This window comes from Cnephaeus nilssonii (genome assembly GCF_951640355.1).
Source record: "Cnephaeus nilssonii genome assembly, chromosome: 19".
Lineage (NCBI taxonomy): Eukaryota > Metazoa > Chordata > Mammalia > Chiroptera > Vespertilionidae > Cnephaeus > Cnephaeus nilssonii.
In genome coordinates, this window is record NC_137090.1 from 34,227,754 (window position 1) to 34,249,099 (window position 21,346).

General features: G+C 41.6%; 1 protein-coding gene across 2 annotated transcripts; it reads left to right on the forward strand.

Annotated features, from left to right (window-relative positions):
* The first annotated feature begins 25 nt into the window (after positions 1-25).
* On the forward strand, positions 26-19,497 carry GLOD4 (glyoxalase domain containing 4). 2 transcript variants are annotated; one of them, XM_079798857.1, is made up of 9 exons: positions 26-161; positions 2,651-2,773; positions 3,234-3,354; positions 5,441-5,585; positions 9,323-9,459; positions 10,309-10,395; positions 10,649-10,762; positions 10,853-10,939; positions 17,271-19,497. In XM_079798857.1, the coding sequence occupies exons 2-9, from the start codon at positions 2,661-2,663 to the stop codon at positions 17,325-17,327; spliced, it is 861 nt and encodes a 286-aa protein (XP_079654983.1). In that variant the 5' UTR covers positions 26-161; positions 2,651-2,660; the 3' UTR covers positions 17,328-19,497. The 2 variants fall into 2 exon arrangements, with proteins under 2 accessions (XP_079654983.1, XP_079654982.1); XM_079798856.1 differs by having other exon boundaries at positions 32-161; positions 2,651-2,700.
* Positions 19,498-21,346: the final 1,849 nt, after the last annotated feature.

Sequence of the window (21,346 nt, forward strand, 5' to 3'; positions counted from 1 at the left end):
ACCGTCCCGTCCGCGTCGTCAGTGGGCGGGGAGGCACCGTGTGCTGGTGGACGGGTGTGGCGCTGGTGGTCATGGCTACTCGCCGAGCTCTGCACTTCGTATTCAAAGTGGGAAACCGCTTCCAGACGGCGCGTTTCTATCGTGATGTCCTGGGGATGAAGGTGCAGACGCGGGCGAGAGGGGCTGGCGCGCGGGGGGCGCGGGCGGCTGAGCCACACCTGGCCGAGAGGCGGGACGCGGGTGTCAGCCCTACTCGGTGTCCGACCTTAGCCCCGGCCCTCCCATTAGCCCTTGTCGGGTTTCCAGCTCCAGGAAGTCCTGCTTGGGTTAGAGGGCCTTGGAAAGGCGCCTCACATTTTATCTGTTGCCGACTATGGGCCCACACACGTTCCTTCATTTAAATTCATCCACAAACGTGTATTGCGCCTCCGGCCCTTGTGGAGCCCACCGCCTGGTGGGAAAGACAGAACAAAAGTTCCAGCTAGCAGTAACTCAGTCTCTTCGGGTTTGGAGCCTTTCGGCTTAGGTCATCAGCATGTTCAGAGCTCTGTTTCTCTCCGGATGGTTCTCCTCTCCAACATCCAGCACCTCTCTGCAGCCCTGAGCGGTTACGATTCTGCGGGGTCACTGGGTGACACAGGTGGGAGCAATTGGGGAGCTCCTGATAAGCAAGCACTGGAGAGGTACAAGAGTGCAGTTTAATGTAGAGAGTGCAGAAGACGTGGGGTGCAGGTACATTGTCCAGTGTCACGGGACTGTGTTGAGGTTTGGTAACATGAAATTGACTCTCTATATCTGTCCTCAATTAAAGCTGGCCTGGGGTGGGGTGAGGATGGGAATTTGTGCATAAACTAACAGTAACGGGAGTAGAAATTTGATATGGTAAGGAACCACAAAGCTGTCTTTTATTGTGAAAGTGTTAGCGACTGTTACCAAATTACAACAGAAGGAGAGACTTAACTCCCTCCTGGAGTGGTCAAGAAATAATTCACGAAGACTTTGCATTTGAGTTGAAGTCTAAAGATTGGATTTCCACAGACCCCCACGAAAGAGCCGATACAAATATAAGGAATGTTCAGGAAGCACCACTAGTCTTACATGCCTTTAGCTTCAATTACTTAGTTGACGTTGAGGAGATAGGATATCAGTACAAATAGGTTGGTACTCCTTCCGATTGTATCTTGAATTCTATGCTAAGTATTTAGATTTTATGCCCCAGGGCATTTATGCCAAAGGACATTTTTTTCTATTGCTTTTTCAGAGAGAGTGGAAGGGAGGGGGAGGAAGAGAGAGAAACACTGATGAGAGAGAGACACATCCGATTGGTTGCATCCCACGTGTGCCCCGAACCCGCAACCCAAGTATGTGCCCTTGATTCGGAATCGAACCCTCAACCCTTTGGTGTGCACACTCCACTGACACTCGCCGGCCAGGTCTAGAGACCTAATTTTATGGTGCTGTCGATGTAAGAAATGTCCAAACTTGTAGAGAATTTTTATTATAAGAGTTTATTTGAGCCCAGCCAGCATTGCTCAGTGGTTCAGTGTTGACTTAAGAGCCAGGAGATCACCAGAAGATTCCTGGTCAGGGCACATGCCAGGTTACGGGTTTGGTCCCCAATGGTGAGTGTACAGGAGGCAGCCTATCAATTAATTCTCCCTCATCATTGATTATTCTCTCTCTCCCTCTCCCTTCCTCTCTTTGAAATCAATAAAAACATTTAAAAAAAAAGTTTATTTGAGCCAAACTGACACAGTGCTGGGAAGGAGGATCTCAGATGCTCCAGAGAATGACAGTTTTGCAGTTTCTCTGATACATTTGGAATTAAGGAGGGAACGGAAGGAAGATTAATTGAAGATGGGAGAAAGCAAGGTGCAAGCATGTCAAACGAGGCAGGTGCTCTCCAGGGTGGGATTGTATGAAAAAGAGGCATTTCAAAAGTGTGTTAGCCTCGATGCACAGAAAAATGGACAGGGCTTGCAAAGATTAAACAATTTACTAAAGATGTTATATGCCTGGGACAGGACTACTCACCGTGGCCTGCCCAGTTAGCAATTGTGATCAGATCATCCTGTGAGGTTACTTATAGTTACTGGATTTCTCAGATTTATTATAGAACCACCCCCTCCCCTTATTTATTTATTTTTTTTGTCCACAGTGGTATTTAAGGAAGGAGATCAATAGTCTGTAAGTGAAGTGATGGGAACTTGGACTGGAGCAGTAGCAGTGGGAATCAAAAAGGAAAATAGACATACCTACTGTGCACGAGGTTCTGTGCTGGAATGAATTACCCACTTTCACAAAATATTTGAAGACCCCGATCTTAAGCAACGGTCTTAACAACTGCTAAGTGATGGAATTCCAAACCGGACGTGTCTAATGCTGAAGGCCACTTAAAAGCACACAGCCATATAGCACTGCTTCCCGGTCTAAAGCGATTTCTCAACTTTGCTTGGTTACCTGGCCCTTGGTTCTTCCTCATCTCCACACCTTCTAGCCTGGGAAGATAGAAAGCCTATCATCTTCTGTTTATTTTACAAGTAAAGCTTACAAATGATAATGTCTGCGTTTTGATTATTTTAGTTTTGTGCTAAATATGCTGTATGTAGCACTAGTAAAACTTGACACTTTTTTCTAATTCCCTTACCAGGTTCTGCGGCATGAGGAATTTGAAGAAGGCTGCAAAGCTACCTGTAATGGGTATGACACCTGGTTTCTTAACATTTCCTTTAGGCTCTGAATACCCCTGGAGAACAGAAAGCAGTTTCTCAAAGTGAGTATAAGGCAGAGGAGAAAATTAAGGAGGCAGTGAATTGGGTAACTTCAAGAACACAAACACATATATGCTGTGGGTGGAACAGTGTCTTATCAAGTATCTCTTAAGCTTAGTAGCCAGGGCACGTGAAAATTCCAAGGCTTGGTGGCTTGGTGGTGGAAATACAAAAAAATAAATTAAAGTCAGCCTTTATAGGGTTCTGTCCCCTCCTTTAAAGAAAAGGTAAACGAATCTCTTCCTCAAGTAAGCGCGCAACGGGTGGTCTTCAGAGCCTTTGGTGACGGGGCCCATGAGACTGTTCACAGTTGCTGTTAGCACCAGCTGAGGTCATCTCATCCCAGTGGGTACTTAGAGGACGAGAAGGGACGTGCCCACCCTCTGTCCCATAGTTCTTTGAGGGAGGGCTGAGGAAGGTTTTGTCTGAGGCCACTGGGTTCATTTGCTTCTATTTTTCTAGGCCTTATGATGGGAAATGGAGTAAAACAATGGTGGGATTTGGACCTGAGGATGACCATTTTGTTGCAGAACTAACTTACAATTATGGCATCAAAGACTACAAGCTTGGCAATGACTTTAAGGTAAATACCATTTTGTTCTAGACTTTTGGCTATACCTTTTTTGTTGTTAATCCTCACCTGAGAATATTTTTTCCATTGCTCTTTCAGAGATAGTGAAAGGGAGGGAGGGTGGGACACAGAGAAACATCAATAGGAGAGAAACACATCGATTGGTTGCCTCCTGCATGCACTGACCCAGGGCAGGGAGCGAACCCACAACCCAGGTACACGCTCTTGACTGGGAATCAAACCCGAGACGCTTTGGGGTGCAGGCTGACGCTCTAACCATTGAGCCATGCCAGTGGTTGAGATCACTGATGCAGCTTAGGTTATGATGACTGATGAATTAATGGCCTGTGGGTGTAGTTTAGTGATTAGTTTTATTATCTCTATTTAAAACAAAACCACTTGGATAACCCTGGCTTCAGGATGAAATGTGTTCTCCCTGCATTTTGGAATCAAACTCAAGACTTAGAGACAGGTTTGAAGGAGACAAAACGCCTCTAGAGGAATGACTGAACCTCAAGAGGTAAAGGGCCGAGGCATTGGTCTGGGCAGGTCCTGATCACATTCAGAGAAATATTTTCCCTGTAGTGGACTTAATATTGGTCTGGGCTATTACAGCCATTCCCAGTCAGAGAAAAATCTGAGAAGGTTTTGAGAGTAAAGAGAAGAATACATTGATTCATTCAGGAATTCAAGTTATTATGCACCTATTATAGTAATAGTATCCACCATTTATTGAGCAGTTTCCATGTACTAAATAGAATGCCACTGGGACCGAAACATAGCAAGATGGGAGTAACTAATTTTCATTCAGAATCTACTGAGCAAATCAACCTCATGCTAGATGTTATTTTGGTCATTTGATCTCATTAGTGCTGTTAACTCATTAAAATAACAATGCTATCTAGATGGAAGTTTTTATGAAAATCAAATGTCTTTGAAAGAAAGTGTTTTGTAAATAGAAAGGACTGTTCAGATTCAACATATTAATATATTTATTTTTCTCTTTACCACTCTTCATGTCTCTCTAACTTATTCATTAACAAGATATTTATTGTGCCATATACCTTGTTATGCAATAGAGGGTAAAGCATATTCCCTGGCAAGGAGCTTCCTGCCTGGTTGGGGAAACAAGTAAAGAGACAAGAATACAGTGTGATAAGTGCTAAGATTGGGGTACGGACAGGGGGATGTGGGAACACATAGCAGTAATTCCCAGCCTATTCCTGGAGAGTGAGAGTTTAGGAAAAGCTTTCCAGAGGTGACCTCTGAGCCAGGTGAGTGGAGTTGGGATGGGAGGGTGAGATGAGTGTACTCAGCACGTGCTCACCCAGAGGTGAGAGAGACTGTGTCACTCAGAACTATGAGGAGCACAGTCTGACTGCAGCTTAGTGTGTGAAGAAGGGAGTGGGTAGGGTTGAGGCTGAAGAAGTAAGCTGGTCTGGCCGGTGTGGCTCAGTGGTTGAGTGTCCACCTATGAACCAGGAGGTCATGGTTCAATTCCCGGTCAGGGCATATGCCCTGGTTGTTGGCTCAGTCCCCAGTGTTGGGGGTGTAGGAGGCAGCTGATCAGTGATTCTCTTTCATCATTGATGTTTCTATCGCTCTCTCCCTCTTCCTTCATCTCTGAAATTAATAAAAATAGTATTTTTTTTAAATGATGTTGTAGGCCTGGGTTGTGACTACCCACTGTGATTTGCCCAGTTAGAAATTTATGATCAGATCACCCTGTGAGGTTACTTTCAGTCACTGGACTTGTACATACCCTCTTTTTTGTCCACAATAAGAAGGCGATGGCCGAAACCGATTTGGCTCAGTGGATAGAGCGTCGGCCTGCGGACTGAAAGGTCCCAGGTTCGATTCCGGTCAAGGGCATATACATTGGTTGTGGGCACATCCCCGGTAGGGGGTGTGCAGGAGGCAGCTGGTCGATGTTTCTCTCTTATCGATGTTTCTAGCTCTCTATCCCTCTCCCTTCCTCTCTGTAAAAAATCAATAATATATATATATATATATATATAAAAACAAGGCGATGGGTTTTGTCTCATTATAAAAGGTCTCCTGTGATGAGACACTTGGATGATATTGTTGTTTGTCATAGGGCATCACAGTCGCTTCTAGCCAGGCTGTCAGCAATGCCCAGAAGCTGAAGTGGCCACTCACTGAAATTGCAGAAGGTGTTTTTGAAACTGAGGCCCCAGGAGGATATAAGTTCTATCTGCAGAATCGAAGTCCACCTCAGTCAGGTAATTTATAAAGTCCTCCGTCTAAAGGCACCTTTGATGGCCCTAATCGGTTTGGCTCAGTGGATGGAGTGTCGGCCTGCGGACTCAATGGTCCCAGGTTCGATTCTGGTCAAGGGCATGGACCTTGGTTGCAGGCACATCCCCGGTGGGGAGTGTGCAGGAGGCAGCTGATTGATGTTTCTAACTCTCTATCCCTCTCCCTTTCTCTCTGTAAAAAAATCAATAAAATATATTTAAAAAATAAAAAAATAAAGGCACATTTGATGGAAAGAGGAGGGAGCTGGATTTCTTTCTCCTGTGGAGTCTTTCTATATTGACATGACATGTCTTTCTCAAGCCAGTGTTGTTATTTGTTCTCTGAAAAGTTATATTCTTATATGAGATCTTTATAGGGGATCTGGACTGGTTCTACTGGTAATGTAGCTATTTAAGATACTTTCAGCTGCAAAAAACAAAACCCAGTTCAAACTAGCTTTAACAATAAGAAATTTTTTTTTTAGCTCACAAAGCCAGCATTCTATAGGTAGGGAAGATTTCAGCATTCATTGATTCAGCAGCTCAGAAATGGCAACAAGAACCCCAATTTTCTCTCTCTCTCCATTCTCTTGTCCCCAGAGCCAGTTCCCCTCCTGGTGGTAGGGTGGCTGCCAGTAGCAGTCACAGCTACAGGCTCCTACGTTCTCTCCTGATAGGAGAGGGAGAGACTGACTTCCTGTTGCTCTCTTTTAAGAGCAGACCAAACTTCCCTAGAATCTTTCAGCAAAGTTCCTTGTCAGATTTTTAAAAATATATTCTTATTGATTTCAGAGAGGAAGGGAGAGGGAGAGAGAGAGAGAAACATCAATAATGAGAATCATTGATCAGCTATCGCCTGCACACCCCACACCGGGGATTGAGCCCAAAACCTGGACATGTGCCCTGACCAGGAATCAAACCGTGACCTCCTGGTTCATGGGTCGACCCAACCACTTAGCCACTCTGGCCTGGGCTTCCTTATCAGATTTTATTCACATGCCCACTTGTGAACCAATCATTGGTAGGAGAAACAGGATTGTCCTTAGACCAGTTAGTCATATTCTCCAGCTGAGGTGAGTTTCCCAAACTATAGAGCTGGTACTCAGGGAGGGAGAGAGGAATGGCAGTGAGGAGCCGCCCCACCCTGACCGCCACAGGGAGCAGGAAAGAAACTGCATGAAGTGCTTCATTTATGACCCAGGAATCCTCCTCATATGGGTATTTCATTCCTGCATATTCTGCCACCTGTTCTGCCAAAAGAAAAATACTGGTGAGTAGCAAGGGCAATTCTGCCTGTCATTTCACTCAGTGAATACATGCCAAGTGGACCTGAGATGGGAGACCTTTCTCTTTCCTCCACTGGTCTGTCTGCCTCAAGTCCCAGAACCCCCTCACACTGAGTCTGATTGTTGGGTTGAGTGCCACTTGCTTTTCATCTGGAGCTCAGCGGAAGAAAGTGACATGTTCCAGTGTGGGAGGTGGGACTTACTGAGAGATGGTGTTTCTGTACTTCACTAGTGACTTAAGGGATTTTTGTTGATAGGTGATTGTTGCTTTACATACTAACTTTAAAACTCAACTTCTGTCACTTATTCCTCTGTACATTCCCCCCCTAATCTTGATGTTTCAATATATAAGATAATGGCAAGTCCCACAATCCTAAGACGTTTTTGTCCTCAAGAATGATAGTGCCTTCAGGGCATTAATTTCTGATTGGTAAAATAGTAAAGGTATCAGTCTGGCTGTGTCCACCCTTCCTTTGAATCACTTATTTATCTGTAGTTTCACCCACTAATTTACCATTCCTGCCCCTGCATCCCTTCGGAGTCAGCTGGAATCTGTTGATTTCTCAATGAATGAGAGAACTAAAACAGTCTGCCAAGCGGAGAGACCTGTGAGAAATCCCTTGCCTTGGGCCATGGCATTGCTATTCTAGCAAACCAGAGCAAGGCAGTGAAACGGAAGGACAATGTATTGAATTTATCATAAGCAGATGTAGACTTGGAACAGCTCTGGAGAAAGTCACTTTACAATATGAAAGTTTCCAATAATGGTGTTTTAATATAACTTTTGCTCTTTTTGCAAAACAAAATAGATTTTTAACATTTTAGAGTATAGCTTTCCAATCTTTTATTTAAAAATAAATAACTGGCCCTAGCTGGTTTGGCTCACTGGATAGAGGGTCGGCCTGGGGACTGAAGGGTCCCAGGTTCGATTCCGGTCAAGGGCATGTACCTTGGTTGCGGGCACATTCCCAGTAGGGGGTGTGCAGGAGGCAGCTGATCGATGCTTCTCTCTCATTGATGTTCCTAACTCTCTATCTCTCTCCCTCTCTGTAAAAAATCAATAAAATATATTTTAAAAAATAATAATAATAAAAATAAAAATAAATGTATGCATAACCCATAGACCTGGACAATAGTGTGGTGATGGCCAGAGGGAAAGGGGTGTGGGGGCTGCATGGAGGTGGGGAATGGAGACATCTGTCATAGTGTCAACAACAAAAATAAAGTTAAAATATATATATAATTAAATATGTATATTTTTATTCATATCTTATTGCAAGGATTCCATTGTATTGCATCATAGGAAGATAAACAGTTCTCTGTTGTTGGATATTTATGTTGTCCCTAGCGTTTCCTTGTTGTGATGGATGCCTTTATGATGAAAGCCCTTCATACATCCACAGTTCTTTTTGTTTTTAATTTTTATTGATTTCAGAGAAGAAGGGAGAGGGAGAGAGATAGAAACATCAATGATAAAAGAGAATCATTGATCAGCTGCCTCCTGCATGGCCCCCCACTGGGGATCGAGCTCACAACTCAGGCATGTGTCCTGACTGGGATCAAACCGTGACCTGGTTCATAGGTCAACACTCAACCACTGAACCACACTAGCAGGGCCACAATTACTTCTTTAATTGCTGAAAATGGAGTTGTTCTTATAAAAGCCCTGTATGTTTTTTAGGCTTTGGATATAATATGTCAAATTGTTCCCCAGAAATAAACTAGTTTATACTCTCCCAGTATTATATGATTGTGATTTCCCCCTGCACTATCACAGTCAGTGCTTCGAACTTATTTGCCAATTAGATAACAAAGTGTTTTATTTGAATTCTACTTTCTTTGCTTATTTGTGAGGTTGCATATTTTTTTATATGTTCATTGACCATGCTAGTTCTGTTCCTTATTCCTATTTTTCTAGGATATTCATCTTTTTCCTATTATTTAAAGATTACTTAACTAATAAGGACTTTTTGTCCTATGTTTTAGAAAAAAATGTCTCCTACTTTGTTTACCCTTTCATTTTGATTATAATACTTTTTTTTTTTTTTTTTTTTTTTGCTTTTGTTGTCTAGGAGTCTTCCATTTCATGTAATTAACCTAGCAATTTTTTTCCTTTCTTGGTTTTTGTATCTTGTGTCAGGTTTAAAAAAGTCTTTCTTCCGAAATTGTATAAATAATCACCTGATTCTAGTATTTTTATGGTTGCATTTGTTAAACTTAATCCTTTAACCCATTAGGAATGCATTTTGCCGGTGAGTTTAAAGGTGTAACTAAATGAGAAGCCAGTCATTGACTAATGAGCCCTTTCATGCTGACTTAAAATCCCTTTGTTATCATAAACTAAATTCTTATATATTCTAGTACTTGAGCCCCCTTTGGTCTTTCTGTTCTCCATTACACTGACCTATCCATTCCTGCTGTCTTATTACCCTGCAGATCCAGTATTAAAAGTAACTCTAGCAGTGTCTGATCTTCAGAAGTCCTTGAACTACTGGTCTAATCTACTGGGAATGAAAATTTATGAAAAAGATGAAGAGAAGCAAAGGGCTTTGCTTGGCTATGCTGATAACCAGGTGAGTGATCTTGGAGAGAAAGAATCTGTTACTTTGAGTTTGGCTTATAAATGAGGTTAACATGAAGGTTATTTCCTTAATTTCTTCATAGTGATTTAATATTTATATAGAAACAGAAAAAGAAAAGAAAAAAATTGCTGATAACCTCACTACCTAGATATTTGGGGATGTATTTTTTCGAAGTGGAATTGCCGAATCAGAAGAGGTATAGACAAGATTTAATGCTGTAATGATCATGTATTTTTATCTTTTTATTTTAAAAAATAACCCAGCATTTGAGCATGATTTAGTTCTTGCACTTTGACCCAGTAGGTTTATTCCTTTATTTACAATAAAAGAAAATAGATTCTCAGGCAACCTCTCAGTTGACAAATTTGCTAGATTCTCTCCTTGCTCTTTCATATTACTGGGAATTTATTTCACATACTCATCAGACTGTTCACAAAGAACTGTGTACAAGGTTATCTGTTGCAGCATTGTTTATAATAGCAAAATATAAGACATAAATGTCCTGTGGATTAGCAGAATAGTTCAATAATTTATGGTTCGTCCATAGACTGGATTACTATGCAGCTATCAAAAAGACTGAGGTGATTCTTTTTGTGCTAATGTGGTAACATTAATGGGAGAAAAACAAGGAACAGAATTAATGTGTAAGTTATGCTACCATTTGTGTAAAAAGAAGCCATGTGTCTAGAAATATACACAGGAAACTGCTGACTGGTTGCCTCTGAAATAAGAGTAGGAGGGAGACTTCATTTGTACTTTATTCCTTTAGTACTGTGAATTATTTTTTACCACATAACCTGTTCTGAAATAAACCAAACCTACTTTCTTACTTCTTTTCAGTGTAAGCTGGAGCTACAGGGCATCAAGGGTGCAGTTGATCATGCAGCAGCTTTCGGAAGAATTGCCTTTTCTTGTCCCCAAAAAGAGGTAATGTTTGGTACCAGATCTTTTGTTTAAGTTCTGTGATAATTAGTTCAACTGCTGAGAACCTTGGGCCTCCCGTTCTTTAGCTTCATTCTGATCGTGGCTTCAACAGTTGTCTCAAGCAGCTGAGAAAACAAAAACCAGATGAGCTCCCGGGTTCTTTCTGGTGTATCTGATGTTCCTCTAGGGCCAACGAGGACGATGGCCTAACAATGGTGCGGGATTCCTAGCTCACTTTTTCTTTGTTTTCCTCAAGCTGCCTGACTTAGAAGACTTGATGAAAAGGGAGAAGCAGAAGATTCTGACTCCCCTGGTGAGTCTGGATACCCCCGGGAAAGCAACGGTACAAGTGGTCATTCTGGCCGACCCTGTGAGTATCACTCAGGAAGGGGGCAGGCTGCACCAGGGCTTTCTTCCGAGGTGTCTGTTTGCCAAATTTCTTTTGTCTTTTTTGGTGTAGGATGGACATGAAATTTGCTTTGTGGGGGATGAAGCATTTCGAGAACTTTCTAAGGTGGATCCAACAGGAAACACGTTGTTGGATGACGTGAGTGTCATTTCTAAATGTATAGGACCATAGCCCAAGGGAGGTGGCCTTAAGCGTGGATGGGGAAAGGCCAAAGCCACAGGGACCGTTCTTCCTATCAGAACCATGTCCTCCTGCTTTTGGGGTGACTTTTGAACCAGGGACTGTCTTCATTGCCCCACGTGACTCTTCCCTGGGTGCAGCTTTTGTGCCTTCCCACTACCTCAGGCTGCCTTGGGGAACCACGGCTGCTGTATGCATGATTATTCTGCTCAGTGAATGGAAATGCCTGGACACCATCCCCTCTCACCTTCTTAGCTCTTTTGGTCACCTCTACTCCTTCTATAGAATCAGTCTCTTCCTTTTTAGTGAATTGTTCTCAAGCTCCGGTACCTTCTATCTTTGAAAAACCATCTTTGAAAAATATTTTATTTACCCTATATAACTTCTCCTGATTTTTTTTAATCTGCCTGTACACTACTTCTACTTCTCACCTCCCATTCACACTTCAGTCTGTACTACACTGGCTCCTGTCACTCAGTGAAATGTGCATTTTGATCTCATCAGTGACTTCCATCCTGCCTAATCCAGCTACTTTTCTATCCTCTTCAAACAGTTCTTTAGCAGCATCCACGCAATTGTTCATTGTTGTACCCCAGCATCTAGCATCCTTGGTATGTAGTATGCCCTCAGTGAATACTCTATTCATGATTAAAGGAATGAATCAATCTTTCCTGGTTCTGTCACTTAATATCTATATGGCTAACCTCAAGCAATTTACTTAAAGTCTCTAAACTTAACTTTTTTTATCTAAAAATTTGAGAAAATAAGATTATCCACCTCATAGAATTGTTTTGTGGTGTATAGGGCCTGCTAAACTGCTGACATAATAACAGATATTCAATTAATGTTAAAGTAGGAAATGTAGTGCTTATAAATTTTACTGTAAAAGAAAATGGAATCTCAGGCAACCTGTCTGTTGGCAAATTTGCTAGACTCTCTCCTTGCTCTTTCATCTCACTGGCCAGCTTCCTCCTCTTTTCAGCTCTTTTCTCCTTTGGTGTTAGAGATCCTGCCATCTTCCTACCTCTGACAGCTTCTCCTCAGTCACAGGCACCTCTTTCAGTATCTGATCCTAAAATGATTTTACCCATGATCCCACTTTGCTATCTTTATTCTCACTCTACATTCTCTCTCTTCTCTCAGTAGAAGTTATCTATTACTCTGGTTACTTCTGCTCTGAGCTTCAGCCATCATCATTTCTCTCACTTCCTAATTTCTAGTTCCTACTCCTCTGAGCTCCAAACAAGTATTTCTTGTTGTTGTTACTGAGGTAACATATACATAGAATTTAAATGTACAGAAATTTACTGTTCAATTTAGTGAGTTTTGACAATTATATATACTCATACAACCACTACTGAAGTATAGAGTATTTCCATCACTGCAGGAAGTTCTCTTATGCCCAATTCCAGTTAGTTCCCACCCTCACCTCCTAGAGGTTTTGTCTGCCCTTGGACTTCATATAAATGGAGTAATTCATTAAGTATTCTTTTCTGCTTTTTTCACTCAACATTTTTGAGATTCCTCCCATGTAATTGCATGGAGTTTATTCTTTTTTTAAATTGCTGAGTGGTATTCAATTTTATGAATATAACAGTTTGTTTATCCATTCTTCAAATGACAAATATTTGAGCTGTTTCAGATTTTCATCTTTTATGAGGAAGGCTGCTATGAACATTCTCATGTAAATCTTCCTGTAGACATATGCTTCATTTCCCTTGGATAAATACCTAGGAGTGGAATTGCTTTTACTTTATAAGAAACTGCCAAACGGTCATCCAGAGTGATTGAACCTCTTTATACTCTTCTAACCATGTCATATACGTCAGAGTTCCAGCCGCTATACATCCTCACCAACATTTTTATTTTTTGGTGTTTTGTGGTAGCTATACTAGTACATGTAAAATGGTTTATCATTGTAATTTTAATTTACATGCCCCTGATGACTGATGATGTTGAGCAGCTTGTCATATGCTTATTGGCCATTTGCTTGTATTCTTTTGTGAGTTATATGTTCTTTTGTCCATTTCTTTCCATACTAGATTTATTTTTAATATTTCATGATTAAAAATTCCAAATATACAGACGAGAGTACAACAATCCTTGTGTAACTGTCACCCATCAGCTCTGTACCATAATTTTTCATCATTTTTTCCCACCCCACCTTTTATTTTTGCTGAAGAATTCTAAGGCAAATCTCAAACACCATGACATTTCATGCCTAAATACTTAAGTATTTTACACATGAAAAAAAATGAAATCCTTCACGAATTTGCATGGCATTCTTGCACAGGGACCATGCTAATCTTCTCTGTATTGGTCCAGTTTTGGTATATATGCTGCTGAAGAAAGCACAGTATTTTACACATTTTTAAGACAATATAAAAGAAGTCAACATTCAGGAATTTTCTTATATACCATATGACATCATCATATTTAAAAAATCAACAATGTGCCCTAGCCGGTTTGGCTCAGTGGATAGAGCGTTGGGGCCTGCGGACTGCGAGGTCCCGGGTTCGATTCCAGTCAAGGGCATGTACTTTGGTTGCGGGCACATCCCCAATGGGAGATGTGCAGGAGGCAGCTGATTGATGTTTCTCTCTCATTGATGTTTCTAACTCTCTGTCCCTCTCTCTTCCTCTTTGTAAAAGATCAATAAAATATATTTTAAAAAATGAAAAATAAAAAATTAACAATGTATCCTTTATGCCACCTAAAATTCAGTTCTTCTTAAAATTTTCCTGATCCTCTAAAAATAGTTTCATACAGTTGGTTTGTCCTATGTATTTTTAAATTTAGCTTTGGTGTAATCAGACTGTATAAATACAGAACAATTAATATGATCCATTGAATTTCATGACAAAACTACTTGAAAGACACACCTCTGATCTATTTCATTTTAGCCATTTTAGTCTATTCTCTAATCTCTAAATATGTCTTTGTTCACACTATTTTATTTCCCTAGAATGTCCCTTCTCTATTTGAATATTTGCTTATTTTTTAAGGCCCAATAAAATCCATTTAAAAAATGTTTTATCTTTTTCTTGGAAGCCTAGTTTGTAAACCTTTTTTTATATCTAGTGCTTTTTTTTTGTCCAGACTAAATTTAAAGCCAATGGAACCTCTTCACCATGGATATTTCAAACTCACTATGTCTATAACTTAATTTGTCTCACTTCAAATCCATTCTTATTTTAATAATGTAAAAATAGAAGTTACAATTTATTAAGTATCTCACATGTTCTTGACACATGACATATTCTTAAGTGCTTTATATATACTCTCTATTCTTAACACAATTTGTAAGGTTAATAGTTCCCTTTCAGATGAGGAAACTGAGGCTCAAAAATACTGTCACCCAATATTATACATTCAGTGTCAGGGCAAGGGCTTGAACAGAGATCTTTAAGGCTTTACAACCAGCTCTTTTTCCTCCTCTATTTCTACTCTATTCCCTTCCCTGAACAGCACTGTATATTTTTTATCCCAATTCTTTAAGCTAGAATTCATAGAGACAACTTTTTGTTGTTGTTGTTACTGAGATATTTTAGAATACTTCTAACTTTAGAATAGTTTTAGATATACAAACATCCATTTTTGAATATTGTTTCTCCTCACCCCAAAATTCTATCATTTATATATACACACACACACACACATACACACACACACATATATATACACACATATACATATATATATATATACATATATATATATATACATATATATATATACACACACACACACACATATATATATATGCCTAAGTGACCATTACAACCGAACGACTGGTCAACCAGTCGCTATGACACGCACTGACCACCAGGGGGAGGGTAGACGCTTAACTGTGGTCAGTAAGCTCCCACAGCCAAACTCCTGCAGTCCCTTCCCCTGGCGACCAGCCCCCCATCAATAGGCCCCAATAAGAGGGGGCAGCCAGCCAACCTCCTGGAGTCCCTCCCCCTGTCGGCCGCTCCCCCTTCCCCCCATAGGCCTCGATCACCGTCCAGGCCGAGGGACACCACCTGTGCACAAATTCATGCACAGTTAGCTAATAAGTCACCAAGAGTGTAAGTTTTGCCTCTGAAATCTCTTGTGTCTACTTAGTATTTCTGAAAATGCCCTTATTATCAGCCATTATACTGCAGAAGCCTCCTTCCACTATCCAGTCAATCCCTGCTGCCAGCATTTGCTTTCTAAAGCACAAATCCAGTAACTTTAAAACAGTGTAATCTTCTGATAGTTCTTTGTTGCCTCAAAGATACATTCCAAACACTTTGACAGGGCATGTAACACGCCTGCCCTGCCCTACTCTCCGATCTGCTGTGCTGCCTCCCCCCGGTTCACTTCCATTCCAGTCCCAGTGAACTGTTTATATTTATCTTCTTTTTTTTTAATTTCTTTATTGATTAAGGTATCACATATTTGAAGATTTATCTTCTTGCCTTTCTTCTTTCTTTTCTTCCCCTCTTATTCAACTCATCCTTCAAAACTCAGAAGTTTTGTTGGGTTCTCTATACTGGAATTTGTTGTTTCCTTTTTAAAAGTAGCTCTTGAAAGACAAAGTTCTGCATCTTTGTGGGTTGTTTTTGTTGTTATGTTTTGTTTTCTTGCATATCTTTCATTTTAAAATACTTTTTATTTTCATCAAAATCCAATAATAGCCTTAGGCAATTTGGCTCAGTGGATAGAGCATTGGCCTATGGACTGAAGGGTCCCAGGTTTGATTCCGGTCAAGGACACATGCCCGGGTTGCGGGCTCTATCCCAGTTGGGGGTGTGCAGGAGGCAGCCAATCAATGATTCTCTCTTATCATTGATATTTCTATCTCTCTCTCCCTCTCTCTTCCTCTCTGAAATCAATTTTTAAAAAATCCAGTAATACTGAGATTTTACATTAGTGCAATGCAACAATGCTTTGCCCCATTGCTGAGTCCCACTGCCCAGGGCAGCCACTTTCAGCATCTGTTTCTTAATAAAAAAAAATACTTATATTTCTGCCCTGGCTGGTGTTTCTCAATGGTTAGAGTGTCACCCCTGTGCACCCCAATCGCTGGATCTCTCATGCAGAGGCAGCCAGTCGATGTGTCTCTCTCACATCAATGTCTCTCTCTCTCTCTCTCTCTTTCCCCTTCCTCCCTTCCTTCTACTTTCTCTAAAAAATCAACAGAAAAAATATCCTTGGGTGAGGATTAACAAAAAACACACACATATATTTCTGTTTCTTCATTTTCAGTTGCAGACTTCCTTTGACTACTTGCTGAGGTAGATGAGTGTTTTCACTATTTCTCCAACCAGTTAGTTTCTAAAAAGAAATAGCTGCTTGATAAGGAAATACATTCATTTATTCAGTTAAAAAGCAAGTACAGAAATACCCTTAAGATATTTTCAGGCTGCTATCACTTTTTTGTCATTCCATTATAGCGAATGCTCCCCCCCCCCCCATATACCTTTATGCAAAATAGTTGTTTTCATACCTGAGTCCTCAGCTATTCTATATGCTCTTCAAAGCCTCAGACTATGTCTCTGCTGCCACATCCAAACCCAAGCTAATGCCTACCCCATAAGGAAAACTGGCATTTTTAAAGGTGTTTCTGTATTTGCTTTTTGACTGAATAAATGAATGTATTTCCTTAGCAAGCATCTATTTAGCATAAGCTTGGTTGCACTGGACGGGGCATTTTAAGAGACTTAGATTCTAAGCCTCTACAAGCCTTGTTCCATGGTCTCAACCTCATGAACAATAGGACAAAAGGACTCTGGTGGAACCAAAACATATTGTTATTAATAAGGCTTCCTTTTTAATTTGGTGGCCCAAACTAACCAAATTGTACCAATATTAGAGGAATGGTGTGGGAGGAAGCATAGGAAAAGGCTCAATAGCTATGATGTCAGAATAGCTTTTTACATTTGGTCTCATTATTAGACTGATCCTCAGGAGCACTAACGATCCTGGGAGCCTACCAGGGCTAAGAGTTACAGCACTTTCTGTTCTGTGGAAGAGCCCACAGCCTGGTGTGCCCACCCCACAGCCTGGTGTGCTGGGTCCTGGCTGTCTAATCAGCCAGCCATACTTCCAGGCTGCAGGCCCTTTACAAAGTGAAAATCCACAAGCAATTGCTCAGTATTCATCAGCATCCTCTGTCAAATTAAACATAACACTCTCTACTGAGCAAACACTTTTCAACTGTTAATTTCTTGGTTATGGACAATGCAATGAGGTACAAAGTGAACTATATGTTTTGTTTTATGCACTTAGAATATATATTCTAACTCTGTTTCTATAGGCAATGGCAGCAGATAAAAGTGATGAATGGTTTGCTAAACAAATTAAACGTAAATAGAAGACATCACGTGGAACAAGCATTTACGATTCCTGTCTATCACCTGCGAGGTTTGATGTGTCCATTCATAATAAATGCTCTCACAACTTGGTTGTTTCCTGTATAGGCAAGGAAGCTGGGGTGATGAAGATTTGTGTATTTTAATCTTTGAAAGCTCTGATATGTTTTAGGTATAAATCCTTTTATTGTCAGTCCAGTTAGAGGAGAACTCTGACTGTAATCTTCACTGTCACTTGAATGGCCCAATGTGTATAACCATATTAAATTAGTAATAATTTATTTTCCAGCCTGGGGCAGCTATATGGGCCATTACCCTTGGTTGGGGATGGAAGGAATTTTAATAAGCATGTGGATTTTATGAAAAAACTTATTTGTAAAATAAATTTTGTTCCTTGAACCAAAATATTTAATTAACATCCCCACATTCCTTGTTTTAACATTTTGAGTAGTCAGAGAAAACAGACAGAAGGAGCTAATGTGTTGTGTAGCTACACACCTAGCTCTGTGCTAGTTTCCTTATATAATTTTTAAAAATCTTCACAAAAAGAGAACACGTTAAATTTCTTTAAAATGGATTAGACGATTTCTTTAGCCTGGAAAAAATTTTTTTAAATGTTTTCTTGTAATTTTCTCTTTGGTTCTGTAGAACAAATGTATTTTTAATTACTGGAAACAATTATATTGGGCACATTTATTATTAAATGTTTTTTGACTACATACTTCTAAAATCAAGCTATTTTATCAACTTGTAAGATTAATTATTTAAAGTGGTAAGCAGTCCTAGCCGGTTTGGCTCAGTGGATAGAGTGTCAGCCTGCGGACTGAAGGGTCCCAGGTTTGATTCCAGTCAAGGGCAAATGTCGGGTTGCAGGCTGGATCCCCAGTGGGGGGCATGTAGGAGGTAGCCGATTGATGATTCTCTCTCATCATTAATGTTTCTCTCTCTCTCTCCCTCTTCCTTCCTCTCTGAAATCAATAAAGTGGTGGGCATGCCCAGCTGGAGTGACTCAGTGGTTAAGCATTGACCATGAACCAGGAGGCCAAGGTTCAATTCCCAGTCAGGGCACATGCCCAGGTTTTTGGCTCAATCCCCAGTAGGGGGTGTGCAGGAGGTAGCTGATCAATTATTCTCTCTAATCATTGATGTTCTATCTCTCTCTCCCTCTCCTTTCTCTCTGAAATCAATAAAAATATATTTTAAAAAATAAAGTGGTGGGCATGTTCAAATTTCAGGGAAGAATTGATAATATTGGAAAGGATTGACTCAGAGGATACCAGTTTCAGAATAATATATATTCAGCTAGAGGCCCGGTGCACAAATTCGTGCACAGGTGGTGTCCCTGGGGTGGCCTGCGGAGATCGGGGCCCAGCTCGCACCCCCAGCCTCGCCGCCTCAGCTCGTGCCTCCAGCCTTGTAGCCCCATAGCCCCACCTGGCACCCCACCTTGGCCTAGTGCCACCCCCTCACCTGCTCCACCATCCCACATGCAGGGCAGTCAGTCTGGGCCAGGCCCCCCTGCCCAGCTCCCTCAGCACCTGGAAGTGGGCAGCGGCTCCACCCCCTGCTGCCGCCACTGGTTGCCATCTGCGGGGCTATCGGGTCCCTGCTTGCACCCGCCTGGGCCTGGCACTGCCTGCTCACCTGCACCATCCTGCCACGGTCCCGCTCTCGTCAGGGCCCATCAGGGCTGGCAGTGCCTCCACTGCCTCCCACTGCCAGCGCCACATCGCCGATGCCTGCCATGTTCCGTGCCGCCCCCTGGTGGTCAGCACACATCATAGCGAGCAGTCGAATTCCCTGTCTCCCAGTGGAACAACCATCCAAGGAGACAATTTGCATATTAGGCTTGTATTATATATGATTACTTGTAAATCATAGCCCCTGTTGTTCTCCCTTGCTGGCAGGGTTGGGTATGGAAATTTCAGGGTAAATTTCAGTTCACCTTATAGGGTGATCTTACCTTCACCAAGAGAAAAAAATCCTTTTCTGACTTCACAGAACTTTTCACTCAACTTAAATTCTGTCTTAGGGAAGCAATAATGAGTTTCAAAGCAAACTAAGGGCGATATGTTCCTCCTCTAGACAATTGGTTCACTTTTTTTGCTTATACATGGGGAAATTATTGTATGAATTTTGAAAAATCAAATAAACCTCTGTTTTTTAGACTGATTTGTTAATTCTCAGATTTTTCTATTAGATTAGTAATTTTTTTAGTAAATCGTGATATGTATCTCTAGTAATACTGTTCTTGTGAAACTATACTTTCCCCAGTGTATTAGGCTACTTCTAAGTTTCCTATAGTAAAATAAATGGTTTATGTAAGTACTGAATGACTAACCAATACTAGATCCCTCTTTTATGATATCATAAAGCTAACATATCCCAAGTAGATAAACAGTATTAACTTACATCATGCATAGTTGTACACATAAGAGGAAAAAATTTTGAAATCAATAAGAAATATATATATAATTGATTTCAGAGAGGAAGGGAGAAGAAGAGAGATAGAAACATCAGTGATTAGAGAGAATCATCAATTGGCTGCCTCCTGCAGGCCCCACACAGGGGATCGAGCCCACAACCCGGGCATATGACCTGCCGGGAATTGAACCGTGACCTCCTGGTTCACAGGACAATGCTCAACCACTAAGCCACACCGGCTGGGCATGGGTTTACTTCATTCTTAAGTAATGTACTTAGTCTATAGCAACTTCCAGCAAATATGTGAACAGAAGATCTCAAAGATACCTGGTGAGGTTTGGTTTCCTCTGAGGTCCTTATGGTTGTTGCTTCTGTTGTTTAATAGCCCTTCATGACCTGGAGCTAACCTAATGTCATGAAGTATGAAAATAGTGTGTGCGTTTTTCTTTATGACCCTAGTTTCTAAGAGCCAAACGTAGCTCCAGAGGGCCGGCCTCGACCTTTATCTAGTCCTAAAGGGATGATCCTCCAGCCTGGCCCCAAAGAGTCCAGCCTAGGCTGGAAAAGCCAAGCGTAGCTCCAAAGAGCCCAGCCTAGTCCTGCAGAGCTGAGTGTAGCCCCCAAAAGCTGAGCTAACCCCAAAGAGCCAAGCCTCGCCAGAAGGAGCCCAACTTAGTTCCAAATGGCCTAGCCTAGTCCAAAGTGTGGAGCCCAGTCCAGAAGGTCAGAGTCTAGCCCCTAAGAGCCTAGCTTAGCCCCACGGAATGGAGCTGAGGCCTGAAGAGCTAAAGCTAGTCCCCAATGGATAACCCTAGCCCCCCCCCCCAAACATTTTTTAATTAAGGAAAAACATTGGAAAATTCCATACCACTACAGACCTTTTGCTTCAAAATGTCTCTCATATCGTTTAGCCTCCATATCCCAGTGCATTGTTGTACATTGTTGTGCATTGATGCCGCCACGATATCAATACTAAGGAGTGGAAGCTGAGCTCAGGCACTCTGGCTCTTGCATGGGTCAGGGGATTTGTTTTGCTCCTAAAACAAATCCCATAGACATACATGTACATATTGTCCCACAAACATCCCCAAGCAGAAACCAGGATTAGCTACACAGTAGTCCCAAGAAAATTTTGGTTGCTAGGCCTTAGATGAGTGTTTCAGAGGTGGGATTTTGAAACCATCTGCTCCAGTGTTTCTCAACTGCTGTGTTGTGATGCAACAGTTACTTGCTAAAAGTCCGTCTTCCCTCAAAACATTAACTTCATCAGGCCTGTGTTCCAGGAGGGGCTTTTGGTAGTAGGGCTTGACCAGCTTTTTGGAAGACACCACCTCCATAATGTTGGGTTAATAGTAAATGGACAGCCCCTGACGAGATAAGGCGCCTCGGCCTGCTCTCCTCCTCTCCTCCCCCAGAAGCAGAGCCTCTCTCACTGACTTCAAACCTTGGACATTTTCATAGCCTGATTCTCTCCCACCCCTCTACTGCTGTCACATATCTACATACTAGTGGCCCAGTGCACGAAATTTGTGCACGGGGTGGGAGGAGCCGGGGGGGGGTGGTGTCCCTCAGCCCGGCCTGCACCCTCTCCAATCTG